The 14,066-nt window shown below is 43.2% G+C and overlaps 1 protein-coding gene across 1 annotated transcript in view; it reads left to right on the forward strand.

The window, feature by feature from the left end:
- Nucleotides 1-445: 445 nt before the first annotated feature.
- Nucleotides 446-14,066, forward strand: part of LOC131248930 (armadillo repeat-containing protein LFR) — a 71,250-nt gene continuing 57,629 nt past the window's right edge. Inside the window, exon 1 of the mRNA XM_058249456.1 lies at nt 446-703. Within this exon, the coding sequence (XP_058105439.1) occupies nt 517-703 (187 nt within the window). The 5' untranslated portion in view covers nt 446-516. The remainder of the gene's footprint in view (nt 704-14,066) is intronic.

Here is a 14,066-nt window from a genome sequence, read left to right on the forward strand (position 1 = left end):
TGTACCACACCAAAGGAAAACAATATTAACTAGATATCCACCATTTAAATCCTCCTAAGGTCCAATGCACTATTGATTTTGACATCCAATCTGTTGATTAGGTCATAAAAATCCAGATAAAAGGAAAAAGCAAAGATCAGATTGACCTACAACTTTTATAGCTCCCAAAAAGTTTTTAATATTCTACGTTCATTCAACCCTGTTTCCTGTATTTTGATCCACTTCGGATTGGGATATATCTCAATTTTTGTTTCGTTACTTAAAGTGATATAGAAAAATAAATGAAAGGTATGCAGGAAACACATACATCACGTGGGGCCGATAGAGCGCAGAGCACCAGCCATTGACCGGTGGCAGGGGAGTAGCCAATCCGTTTCCACCGTCTCGGACCTCTCACACAAGCGCTACGTCCGCACGAGCGAGGGGAGAGTTCGAAATTCCTAGAGAGAGAGAGAGAGAGAGATAGAGAAGAGAGGATTTTTGCGCTCTCAGGAAGAGAGGAAATTGAGGGAAAAAATGCAGAAAAGGGATCAGAGCAAGATGGCCGGAGCAGCGGGCAGCGCCGGGAGCGCGGCGTCGAGGCGCGGCCGTCCTTTCGGCGGCAACGCTGCCGCGGCTGCTGCCGCTGGAGCGGCATCAGGTGATTCTGCCGCTCCTCCTACGCTGCTCGGCCCTTCTCTCCAAGTCCACAGCTCTTTCGCCGGTCAGTTTCTCTACATTTCTCCACTTATTTTCCTCTTTCAATTATTTCTCTTCTGATTTCGTGTTTGGCAGAACCGCTGTGATCATCTTTTCTTTCCATTTTAATTTTATTTTTGAGTTTCCGCCGTTCGAATTCTTTCTTTCTTTTTTATTTCTTCTTTCATCATCATCATCATCATTAAAGCCTTATCACAACTAATTGAAGTTGGTTACATGAATCCTTTTACGCTATTCCACTCTATCAAGGGCCATTCCTTCAGTTAGACCATAGGTCATCAAGTCCTTAAAAAAAAAAAAAAAAAAAAAAATCTTTACCACCTCCACCTACATCCTTTTAGGTTTTCCCTGCCTTTTTAGAGCCTTCAACTTGTACCAACTTACTCCTGACTGGCGCAGTTCTTGGAAAATAAAGGTTGGGCTGGGCTTTTGATAGGCTTAAATTAGGGGGGCTGATTGTCTACCTCATCTCTATTTTCTAAGTAAATGCACATGTATATACCTAGAGTGTTCAATAATGTTGAGATCGGAGAAGAGATGGATTGAAGAAAGGCTTTGGGGAGATTGGTAACACTGTTTGCTGATAACCTCTTGAAGGCATCTGGAACTAAATGTTCAAAGTTTCAGGAGTCATCAAAGATTAACATATACTGAGGGATAAATCATGGACGACGAGAATTTTTTCCCTTTAAAGTATGGAACAAGGGAGAAAACGAATGGATTGGTGGACCTTTTGTTGAGAGATTCTATATTTACTTAGACCAATGTCAAGAAAAGGCCATTCTTTCTCATCTGGACAGATTCCTGGTGTCATCAGAATGGCTACAGAAGTTTCTGCTTGTTCAGCAGCGTGGGCTGCCTACACTGGTTTTTGATCATCGGCCAATTGTATTAGAGGTTGCAGACGAGAATTGGGGCGCAAGGCTTTTGTGGTTTGAGCGAATGTGGCTTGTGGTGGAGGGGTCCATGAATCTAGTCAAGGAATGGTGGGAATTGATTGAGGGTGGATGGTTTCATGGGGTTTAAATTAAGCCAAAAAACTGGGGCTAAAAATGAAGATCAATCATTGCAAGAAAGAGGTTCTTAGGGATGGGTAAGTTGACATGGACAATTTTCTCAAGGAAATCCATGAGATTGATGTCAAAGAAGAAGGGGAGGCTATCATAGAATGAGAAAGCTAGACGTACTACTTTAGTCGTTGAGTACACGAGCGGAGTAAAGGAGGCAAGTTGTTTTGTATTAGTAATGGTGGCTATAACGGTCACCACTATTACCAATACGGGATCGGCCATAACGGCTGAGACGGGGGTATAATGACCGTTACGACCCCATAACAGTTGATTTTTTTTTTTGGTCCGAAAAATTCTAAAAAAATATTAAAAAAATCCAGAATAATGTAAATATTCCAAATATGTATTTATTTTTATTTTGAATATGTTTATAGTTGCATAACGGTCCAATCTTTGGTGAGAGTGTTGTATCTAGTTGTTTGGTGAATTTATGAACATGGTTATGTGCCTCTAATATTTACACATCACAATCAAGCATTAGAACTAGAAATCGAAAAAAGGCATAAATACCACTTTTTTAAATTTTTAAAAAAGTAGCCCTTAGTGCTTTTATTCACCCAAATCGCTTCAATCTACTGTTTTAATTCTAAAAACTATAGTAAAAGTGGTCGAAATCTATTGTAGAATAATCTAAAAAAGTTTTTGGTTTGAGAAAAGTGACAGATTGAGGAGAAAAATGGATTTAAATTGAAAAAAAGTAGCCATTATTTTTATTTTTATTTTTAAAAGGCAACAAATAGAAAATGCATTAAAGAAGAAAAGGATACAAAAAAAAGGGGAAACTGCTGAGATAGCAGAAATGCCCTACCAATCTAAAAAGCTAGAATCGAAATTGGACAAATCCCTTACATTAGCAACCCATTCTATGACCATCTTCTTAGCCCTAATCCCAACAGAAGTAACAGAAGAAGAGTTATCATTAAAGCATCTTTCGTTTCTTTCGGTCCAAATGGCCCACCATATGGCTAGGATAACCATACGCCAAATGATACATTCGAACTTCCCAAACTGAGGCCCATGCCAAGCCGCAAGGAAGTCAGCGGCTGATTCAGGATTGCACTAGTAAATCGAGAAGCTGTGGAAAATATCCGTCCATAATTGGTGGAAAAAGGGGCAGTGAACGAGGAGATGATCGACAGTTTCTGCCCCCCTCATACAGCACACGCAAATATTAACTATCTGCAGCCCCCTCTCGGCCAGATTATCGACTGTGAGAATTCTGTTCCGACCCACAAGCCACCCAAAACAAATGAATTTAGGAGGAGCCATATATTTCCAGATGAAAGGATTGGCCTGGCGAAGAGGACCAGAGGGGAGGACAGAAAAATACAAAGACTTGACAGAGAAAAAGCCAGATTTATTTACTTTCCACCCAACTCCATCAGGCTGATCATAGTAGGGAACATTCTTAGAGAGAAGATCGTACAGATTCAAAAACTCGATGATTTCATCGTCCTTCAGATTTCTAAAGCACGAAATTGACCAGACTACTTGCATCATAACTGAAGAATAGCATCTGTTGATAGTAATATCTTTGTCAGGAGAGAGACGATAAATAAGAGGAAAACGAGACCGCAGCGGAATTTCCCCCACCCACAGATCTTTCCAGAAACGAATAGAAGATCCGTTACCAAGAGTATAGATACAGTTTTCAATCACTGGATTTTTAGCAGCTAAGATTCCCCTCCAAATATGCGAAGCCTTATAGTACGATGAGTCTTTTGGCCACCATATGCCTATAGAAGAGCCATATTTCCCTTTAACGATCGAGGTCCATAACGTCCCCTTTTCAGTCGCAAATCTCCAAGCCCACTTTCTTAGCAAAGCTGTGTTCATAACTTTCAGATTTTTTACGTTAGCACCTCCCTCCTTATATAACTTGCAGACTTCTTTCCAATCTAGCAAATCAAATTTTCTTTGAGTTTCCTTCCTGAACCATAGGAAGTCCCTTCTAATTTTATCAATCGTCTTCCTAACTGTTGCTGGACAACGGAAGAGGGACATAAAATAAAGAGGGAGACTTGAAAGAGCAGATTTGATTAGTGTTAAACGACCGCCCAAGGATAAATAACGGCATTTCCATGTTGATAGATTTTTATGAAACTTGTTGACGACTCTATCCCACATGTATTTTGGAGGAGAACCAACTGCCAGGGGGAGACCGACAAAAGTAGATGGAAATTAGTCGACCTAACAACCAAGCAAATTGGCAAAAGAATGAGTCGTGGAATGAGGCACGTTTATTCGGAGGATCTTCGATTTACTCATGTTTATCCTAAGACCCGAAACCGCTTCAAAACAATACAGCGTAGTAAGAAGATTTGTGATGCAGGCTGGAGAAGCAGCGGAGAAAATAAGAGTGTCATCGGCGAATTGGACATGAGTAATGGGATTTGGCATGCTTGGCATCGTAATGTCGCGTAGGAGACCAACAGCCTGCCCTCTGATCAACAACTGAGACAATGCTTCGACAACTATAATGAAGAGCAGGGGGGAGAGGGGATCGCCTTGACGCAGCCCTCTGGAGCTTTTGAAGAAACCCTTAGGAGATCCATTTAATAGAATAGAGAAATGAGCGGAAGAGATGCAAGCCTTAATCCACCTTCTCCATTTACTTTCGAATCCCATACGAGTCAGCATGTGGAGGAGAAAATTCTAGTCGACGTGATCATTGGCTTTGGCTACGTCCAGCTTGCAAAATATACCTTGGAAGGTGGATCTATGACAAGAATGGAGAACCTCGTTAGCAATAAGAGCTCCATCCAAGATCTGTCTGCCTTTGATAAATGCATTTTGATGAGGGGATGTGAGAGTGCCGATAACCTTTGAAAGCCGAGAAGATAGAACTTTCGCTAGGATTTTGTAAGGACTCCCCACCAAGCTGATCGGACGAAATTGAGAGAATGAGGTAGCCCCTGAAACTTTTGGGATGAGAGAAATGAAAGAAGCTCCTAAACCTTGCGAGAGCCTTCCTCTTGCATGAAATTCGTGGACAAAAGGCATGAGGTCATGCCTAACAACCTCCTAGAATGTCTAATAGAAACTCATCGGAAACCCGTTCGGCCCTGGAGACTTATCCCCCCCTAAGGCGTCAACTGCATCCTTGACCTCTGTCTCAGTAAATTGGACCTCTAAAGAATCCGCCATGGACTTCTCCAAGGAGGAAAAAACTATATTATCAAGGAGCGGTCTCTTCCAATTTTCATCAGAGAGCGGGTGTTTAAAGTGAGAAATGGCAATACGTTCGATCTCAGCTTTATCGTCAACTCTGTATCTGTTTTCAGATATGTAAAGGATGGAATTGGCCCTAGCCTGCATGTTGGCCATATTATGGAAGAACTTAGTATTTTTATCCCCCTCGGTGATCCATTTCATTCTGGATTTGATCCTCCAGGATGCTTCCTCTTCGAGAGCTATCTTCGATAAATTCTGAATGATTCCAATTCTCTGGCACTGAGCTTCGCTCGAAAGCGGGGTAGCCTTTGCCTCGACGTCTATACGCTGTAAGTTAGACAACAAAGAATTGACTTTGGCCTCTCTTTTTTGAAGAACTTGGAGACGCCAATCCTTAATCTTAATTTTGAGAAATCTGATTTTACAGAGAAGCCTGTGACCAATGTAGCCATCTGTTTTAAAACTTGACCACCATTCAGCAATGTTTTGACGAAGACCCTCAGATTGAAACCACGCCGCATTACATTTGAAGGGTTTCGGCCCCCAGTTTTCGCCCTCGACAGAAAGAAGAATTGGACAATGGTCAGACGTCATCCTCGGAAGAGCCGAATGTTGAAGAAGAGGGAAGTACTCCATCCATTCAGGAGAGACAAGAAACCTGTCAAGGCGAGTTTGAATGGAATCGACCCGGCCATTGGTCCAAGTATATCGAGCTCCAAGCAACGAAAGATCAATTAGCTGTTGTTGTTGAATCCACTCCGAGAAATGAAGCATAATAGGAGTCGGCTTTCTCGTTCTAGAGTGGTCAGCAGCGAAACGGGTGATGTTGAAGTCGCCCACCACGCAAAACGGTCCAATGAAAAACTGTCTGGCCCGATTAAGCTCAATCCAGAAATCCTCCTTGACTGCATCATTGTTAGGCCCATAAACAACAGACAAAAGACGAGAAGAGAGAGGACTTATCTTGAAGTTTCATAGAGATGGACCACAGGCTGAACTCAGTGGAAGATCCCACTTCGAAGCTTTCCAAGCAATCAGAATACCTCCCGACGATCCAATAGCATCTAAAGTCACCCACTTGACATCGTTGTCCTTCCACAATGTTGAGAGTAATCTATCTTTGAAGAGAGGAACTTTCGTCTCCTGGAGACATATTACATCCAGGTTGCTTCTGTTAATGGTAGCTTTAATCAAACTCCTCTTGTGCTTGGAGCCCACACCCCTTATGTTCCAAGATAATATCTTCATTGGCCAACTGCACTGCCCCGGGAACCCCGTCCTCTGGACTTAAACGCAGATGATGATCTAAATCCAGGACTCGCTTCCAGACGCTGTAGTTCACGGTTGGTGGAGATTTTGGCCAGTTGTTTTCCGGAGGATGACCGCTTGGCCATGGGTCTCCCCCTATTCTCAATGCACTGGAATAAAGCAACATAATCCTCCAACCGATCGCGAAAAGACAAGCCTAAAGATCTCCCAACCTTCCCCATTGCATCTCTGATCCATTTCTTGTCGTGGATCTTTGCCAGAAGAGCAGCCCGGTTTGTTTCGGAAGAAACTTTGTCCACCTGGTTCTCAGCAATCATCTGTAAAGGTTCCGCCACTGGAACCTCGTTAGGAATATTATCCTGGAATAGCGTAAGCGGACCCAGATCCGAATTAGCCACCGATGGAGGTGAGGACTTGGAGAGAGATGAAGGCCGAGATAGGAATTCCAACTCGCTACGTCTCCCATCAGAATCGATGTCAAGTTCGAGAACAGAACTATCCTTGGAGGCGGAATCTTGGATGATAGGATACCGTAAGGGGAGGTGGATTATGGATAATGACGGATCAATGATCGAGTCCGGGTCCGGGTTCGGATAACTAAGCCCGTTCGAAGATGCCCGGATTGATGACATCCTTCCACGTGTGGGGTTGAAAGCATCAGTAGGCACGTGTTTCTCTAAGGTCAGTGAAAAAGAGGGACGTGGCAGCACGTTAAAAGCCTCTGCCACCGACTTGACACTATCTTCATTGACCAACGGATACTTTGAGCCATCTCTCGGATAAAAGACTGCATGCTCATCTTTCGAAGTAGAGACGATATCAACCACACCACGTGTCGCTGTACGCATCGAGCGTTTAGGAAACGTGGATGGACGAGATACACCTGCGACAGACGAGGGCGGCCGAGGCGACGTATCCCCACCACGTGTCGCGTAGAGTGATAAAGCGGTCTTCCCCGCCGCTGGTGTCATGATGGTTGACAGGCGTTCGTGTTGGTGGTCCGCAGGAGTATCTTTCTCGTGAACCTTCTTCCAGAGGTGTCTGTTGAGGCATCAAAGCTTCCGGCGGAGGTTTTTCTCTGATCATCCATAGATCACCCCACCGTGGGAGCGGGACCTCCGGAGCTTCCCTTACGATCGGAAAATCCAAATAGCGATCCTCCACCACCACTTTAACCGATGGTGTTAATGGCGCACCCTTCTTCCTTCGAACTCTAACCCTGATGACACAACTTCCTCCCCAAGTTTCATTTTAGCATCCAGTTCCAAATAAGATCTAAGATAAGCAGCAATTGAAATGAAGAATTCCTCAAACCACAATTCCAAAGGAATTCCCCAAATTTTAAACTAAACGTTTTCCATGCCAAACATAGAAAACTCTTCCCAATGCATGACTCGGGCCACCGGACCTCCGGAATGGAGGTGTCCCGCCATCAGTAACATTTCAGGGTTAATTCCCGGGCAGACCTTAACCCAGAGCTCAGTGTAACCCAAGGGCTTTATCTTATAGTTTCCCGGCCTGAAGCCCGTTGTTTCGGAGATCCAGTCTTTAACTTGTGAGATAGACACTCCCTCCTTACAGAGGATGACCACCGTCTCCTTTAAGTCTTCTACTGCTCTCTGGAAATGAGTCATATTGACTGAGATGGGTTCTCTTACCATCGGAATGGATGGAGCATCAACATTGATAGTAGGGGTGTCCATAGATTCGGATATAGGAGGGATACAGAGCGGGAGGGTGGGAGGCTTGTTCAGCAAGTCGTCTTTGAAAGATGCAGACCCTAAAGATGTAGGATTAGGACCGGGATTGGGGGTGATTTGGGGAGGGAGAGAAGATGGGATGTTGGATTTGGGGCGATACGTCTACGACCTCTGCTATTGAGGCTTGGGAGGCGGGATAATGTTAGGGCCATATCTTGCTCTTTGAACCAGTAAAGGACAGCCGGCAAACTTCTTACCATGTAGCATGTCCACCGCCCTAGCTAACTCCATTTCCGACGACATGCGAACTAACGCGAAGCCTCTATACTCTCCAGAGCTGCGATCTCTGGGCATTACAACGTCCATAACTGCCCCCGCACGACCAAAAATCCACTCGATGTTGAGAGGAAACCAACCTCTCGGGAATCCTTTAACAAATAAAGTCAGAAAGGCTATTCTATTCCTGGCCGCAGAGCCTATCGGTCTCGACTTCCGACTAGGAACAGTCTGCCATCCTTGTTCGTTCTCTCCAGCTGGTTCGGTAATAACCTGCTTCGGAATCCTTTGCTCCGATGGATTAACTCCTCTTGCTTCCGAAAACTTCCCAGCGGACTTGCTGGAGATGACAGTGGAGCAATCTCTCCATCGTTGCTTACCTTTGTTCCGAAAAAAAGTAGCCGTTATTACAAGGGTAACGGTCGTTGTGCCTTGTAATGTCCCCCATAACGGCTGATATGGTCTAAAAAAACCAACTGCCCCGTTTCACCCTTGTATCGCGTAACAGTCAGGCTCGTTACCTATACGTATCGGCCTTTACGGCTGTATCATAACTGATACGGAATACCTTGAAAGGAGGAGTTAAGTGGAGATAAAGATTAAGGGCAGTCTGGCTAAAAGAAGGGGACAAGAACATGCATTATCTATATATATATATATATATATATATATATATATATATATATATATATATATATATATATATATATATATATAGAGTCCCGGTCTCCTGCGCACAAGGCCGCATGAGACTTATATGAGAGCTTGTATGAGAGCCGTTGGATCCCCTCATCGGCCGGGATTCATCCGACTTGAGAAGAGAGAGTTTGCGGAAAGAGGACTCGCGCAGCAAGATTTTTGGCATCTCACGGACTCCTACTGAAGTCGCGTCACCAAGTTCTGTGGGCCATACCATGATGTATGTTTTGTATCTACACCGTCCATCCATTTGGAGAGATCATATTAGTTCATGATCTAAAAAATGAATCAGATCCAAAGCTTGAGCGGACCCCACCACAAAAAACAGTGGGGAGAGTGACACCCACCATTAAAAAGTATTTACAAAGGCTCCCTGCTAGGAGGAATCCAAGTAGCCATCAAAGTGCTAGTCCATAGATCGACAGTGACCGATGAGGAAGCTGCAAGAGAGATAGAATGTCTTGGCAGGATCAAGCATCCAAATCTCATGGCATTGATGGGATACTGCCTGGCGGGAGATTAGAGAACCGCAATCTATGAATATATGGAGAATGGGAACCTAGAGAATTTGCTCTGATCCACAGTCAGGAGCTCAACAGACGGAGAATTGGAGTATGGGTACATGGGGCGAAGATGGAGAGGATGGTGATTTTGGATTGGCGAAGATCATCGGATATAGCTTAGATGATGACCTCTCTCTTGGATCACCTGGTTACACTCCTCCAGAATTCGTCCAGATCGAAACACCGTCTGTGGTGGTGAAATCTGATGTTTTTGGATTTGGGGTGGTTCAGTTTGAGCTAATTACAGGGAAGAAGCCATTCGGTGATGATTATCCTGGCGAGGAGAATTCGAATTTGGTGAACTGGGTCAGGGGACTGGTGAGGAAGAAAGAGTGCTCGAGGGCGGTCGATCCTAGAATTCAAGGGACAGGATCGGGGATGCAGATGGAGGAAGCGCTGCGAATTGGGTATCTTTGTACGGCTGATCTACCTTCAAAGTGGCTGAGCATGCAGCAGATCATCCGACTATTGAAAGACATCGAGCCCGCTGCGGGCCAGTGAAGGGTGTTGGGAAGTTCTGCTTCTGTTATGTTATTTCTGTTTGAACTTTCTTTTGTTCTTTTGCATTGTCATGAGAAGTTGATATTGCAAAATATACGCAGATGTTTGGGCCATGGCCATGATCAAAATTGCATTTTTAGGATCAATGTTTTCAGTGAATTTTGTGTGTTTTTTGGCATTTGCTCTTATCCAAGAATTCCTTACATTAAATTCAGTGTTTGGATGCACAATTGATTTGAATTGCTAGAGGACACGGATTTGAATTGATTTGAATTCATGACGTCACCAACTTGTATGGGCCCACCATCATGTATCAACACTGTCCATACATTTGGAGAGATCATTTTAGAGCATCGTCCAAAGAATGAGGCAGATCCAAGGCTGGGGTGGACCCCACCACAGAAAATAGTGATGAGAGTTACGCCCACCGTTGAAACCTTCCAAGGTCCACCATGATGTTTATTTGAAATCCCACATGTTCATGTGTTAAAGCAGACATAAAAGAAGGAAAACACAAATATTCGCTTGATCGAAAGCTGTCGTGGCCTTTAGAATTTTTTAATGGTGGGCGTCACTCTCCCCACTGTTTTTTGTGGTGGGGTCCTCTAGAGCTTTGGATCTGATTTATTTTTTAGATCATGCACTAATATGATCTCTCCAAATGGATGGACGGTGTAGATACAAAACATACATCATGGTGTGGCCCACAGAACTTGGTGACGCGACTTCAGTAGGAGTTCGTGAGATGTCGAAAATCTTGCTGCGCGAGTCCTCTTTCCGCAAACTCTCTCTTCTCAAGTCGGATGAATCCCAGCCGATGAGGGGATCCAAGGGCTCTCATACAAGCTCTCATTTAAGTCTCATGCGGCCTTGTGCGCAGCAGACCGGGACTCTATATATATATATATATATATATATATATATATATATATATATATATATAGCTAGAGCAAGATTTAATAGAAGTGGCAGTATAAAAAGTGTACGGACAAAGGGTTGAAGAAAAATCCAAGGTGTACGATTCATGGTTTAGTTCTATAGGAGGTTATTAACAAGTGAAGGACGGAGATGTCCTCATTTGGACAATCTGGACTTCAATAGATTTTTTAGCTCGAATGCATACGCGTTTAGGAGGCCAGTTTCGAAGGATGAGATCAAAGTTGCATTGGGTTCAATGCTCCGGGGCCTTCCTATGGTCTTCTTTCAGGATTTTTGGAACATCGTGAAGACGGAGGTGGTTGAATTTATTTCAGAATTCTTCAATAGGGGTAGACTATTGTTTGGGCCTGGGGCTTCCTTCATAGCTATCATTCCGAAGATTGAAGGTGTGGAGAGCCTAAAAGATCTTAGGACTATTAGTCTTATCAAGACTCCCTATAAGATTCTAGCAAAGATCCTTGCTACCAGGTTTAGGGTGTGCTTTCAATAGTCATTTTAGAAAACAGTGTTCATGCTTCCCAGTTTTGTGGATCCATATGATTATTGAATGGCCTTAGGGGATTTGGTAGCAAGGTGTCCCATATCGGTATCGGTTGGCGTAACGGTGTCCTCCAAAATTGGTACAGATACGGGGGTGTAACAGTGATATGGGGGCGTAACGGCGCAATTTTTTTTTTTTTTTGCCAAAAAAATATGAAAAAATATGGATTAAATCCAGAATATTCTAAGCATTCTAAATATGCATTCATTTATAAATTGGAACATGTTTATGGTGGTGTAACGGTCCACTCTTTGGTGAGAAGTTGTATCGGACCGTCTGATGAATTTATGAACCAGATAACCTGAATTTGACTACAAAATTCATATATTTAATTTTCTAACTATCTAATATCAACGATAGATATATTATAATGAATGTAAAATGAAAATATCTTACATTAGGTATTTGCAATTATTTTTGAGGAATTTCTTGAACATACCTGTGGACGTGACTGTGATTCCTGTCTATGACCTGTCATCCTCAAGTCAAGAATATTAAAAAAAAAAAATTAGTAGTATCTGATATACTCCCCTGCAACTTGATTAAGGATTACTTGATTGGTTGTCAGGGGAGCTATTTTAAATACAAGTTCGGAAGTGTCAAGTGTGTGCATGGCTTCTTGCAATAATACTGTTGTGAGCTGTCTGCTGCAAATACTTACCTTAACAAAAATATATACTCACAATCACAAGTCACCACCAAAATGAAAATCTGCTTTTTTGTGGTTGCTCGACCTCCACATCATCGTCATCGTCACCATTAGGCTGAGATTGTCCAATAGGTATAGGTGCTGCATATCCATAATATCCAGTGCCAGAAGGAAATACTAGATCAATGAAACTAGAGGATGACTGATTCTAACTAGGCCACGACTCTGACCCGGAGTAAGGATTTCCACCCACTCCACTAGTGCCCGTCGAATAGCCATACTGGTGCCCATACTCAGGCTGTTGAGAATCTTGAGATTGAGAGTGCGTCTGCTGTGATGAGTAACTTGGATTTGGATCTGGATATCTATAATTATATGGATATTGATCGGGAGGGCTACTCCAACATGAATGTAATGGAACAGGCTCAGTATAACCATCATAATTCAATTGACCATAAGAATATCCATCATAATAACCAAGACCATGACCTGCTGATGTTTCGGACCTCCCGGACCCGGTGCACCACTAGATGTACCCACCTGCTGGCTGTATCGTGACTCGGTACACATAAGTCCGACCTCGTGTACCACCTCGTCGATGTTCATCGACATCGTGATTTGTAGACGGCTGTATAGGGTGCTGAGCAACACCAGAAGTGCCAGCACCAGGGGCAGGGGGGTCATCGTCATCATCTGACACAGTCACGCTACCACTGCTTGTACTTTTTTCTTGATCTTGAGCCGCATCCGTACATGGCATAAACGCTGCCCCTCTTACTGGGTCCAATACATCTGCACGACTCTCTTGTTGCGCTTTGCGTATTTCTGGGTCATTAATTTTCAATTCTTCACTATCCTCTTCAATTTGCTTTTCCCTTATTTCCAACCAAGGTAGAAGTGGGTCATCCTCATCATAAATATTGTCCAAGTTTATTAGACAGTAGTCTCCATCATCAGCAGCTGTAATGCTCCTATAATGTCGTCGCATTCTTAGTTTTATATTGTAGTGCATGAAGACAAGTCTATTTAATATTCTAGTCTGCAATCTATTTCTATTCTTTGAATGAATGAGCGCAAAACAACTCCAATTCCTTTCGCAGCTAGAGGAAGATGTTGTCTGGCTCAAAACTTTTACTGCAATTTTTTGGAGAGCCTTCGTACTCTCTCCGAAATTAATCCACCATTCGGCCGGTTGCAATTTAGATACTGCATGCTGTGCAAGAGCATCTCCAAAGCTAGCAAGGCGATTTTCAAATGTATCTAATTCATTCAATGCCTTTATTTGCAGATCTAAGTCAGGCTCTAATCTCTTTATCACATTTTTTAGCCCGACACGAACTTCATCATTCGCAACAAATGATTGGGCATATCTATACCTAGGATTTAAGTCGTAACCTGCTGCATGAAGATCGTGATGGAGTTGTCTTGTCCATCTCTTGTCTATTATCTTCCAATAAGTCTCCCAACTTCTACAATCACGTTGAATTGCAAACTTTGCCTTATCCATGACATCATATAGGAAGCCCATGGTAGGTGCTTCATCGGATTTAACAAGACAGAGTACCCTCATTAGTGGCTCCATCACCTTTAGGATCGCCTTGACCTTCTTCCAATATTTGTTGTCCCGTATGATATTCGCAACTTCGACCGGTGTCCCTGATGTCTTTTTCCCATGTTTTGTGTTGAGCCATTCTCGGGAAACGAACATCTCACTCAACTCTTCCCTATGCTGGAATAAACTCTCTAATGCTATAAAGTTTGTTACGAATCTAGTCGCTGCAGGCCTCAACAACTCTCGTCCTTTCGTGAACTTTCTCATTATTGCAACTACTTGATTATGGTTGTAAATAAACGTCGTCACTTCCCTTGCACTTTCGACCATTTCCTTAACATTCTTCTTCTTCTCAATGTCTTCCAATATAAGATCAATACAATGGGCAGCACATGGTGACCAAAAAAGATATTTTCTCTTATCCATCAACATAT

The sequence above is a fragment of the Magnolia sinica genome, chromosome 6 (assembly GCF_029962835.1).
Source record: "Magnolia sinica isolate HGM2019 chromosome 6, MsV1, whole genome shotgun sequence".
Taxonomy (NCBI): Eukaryota; Viridiplantae; Streptophyta; class Magnoliopsida; order Magnoliales; family Magnoliaceae; genus Magnolia; species Magnolia sinica.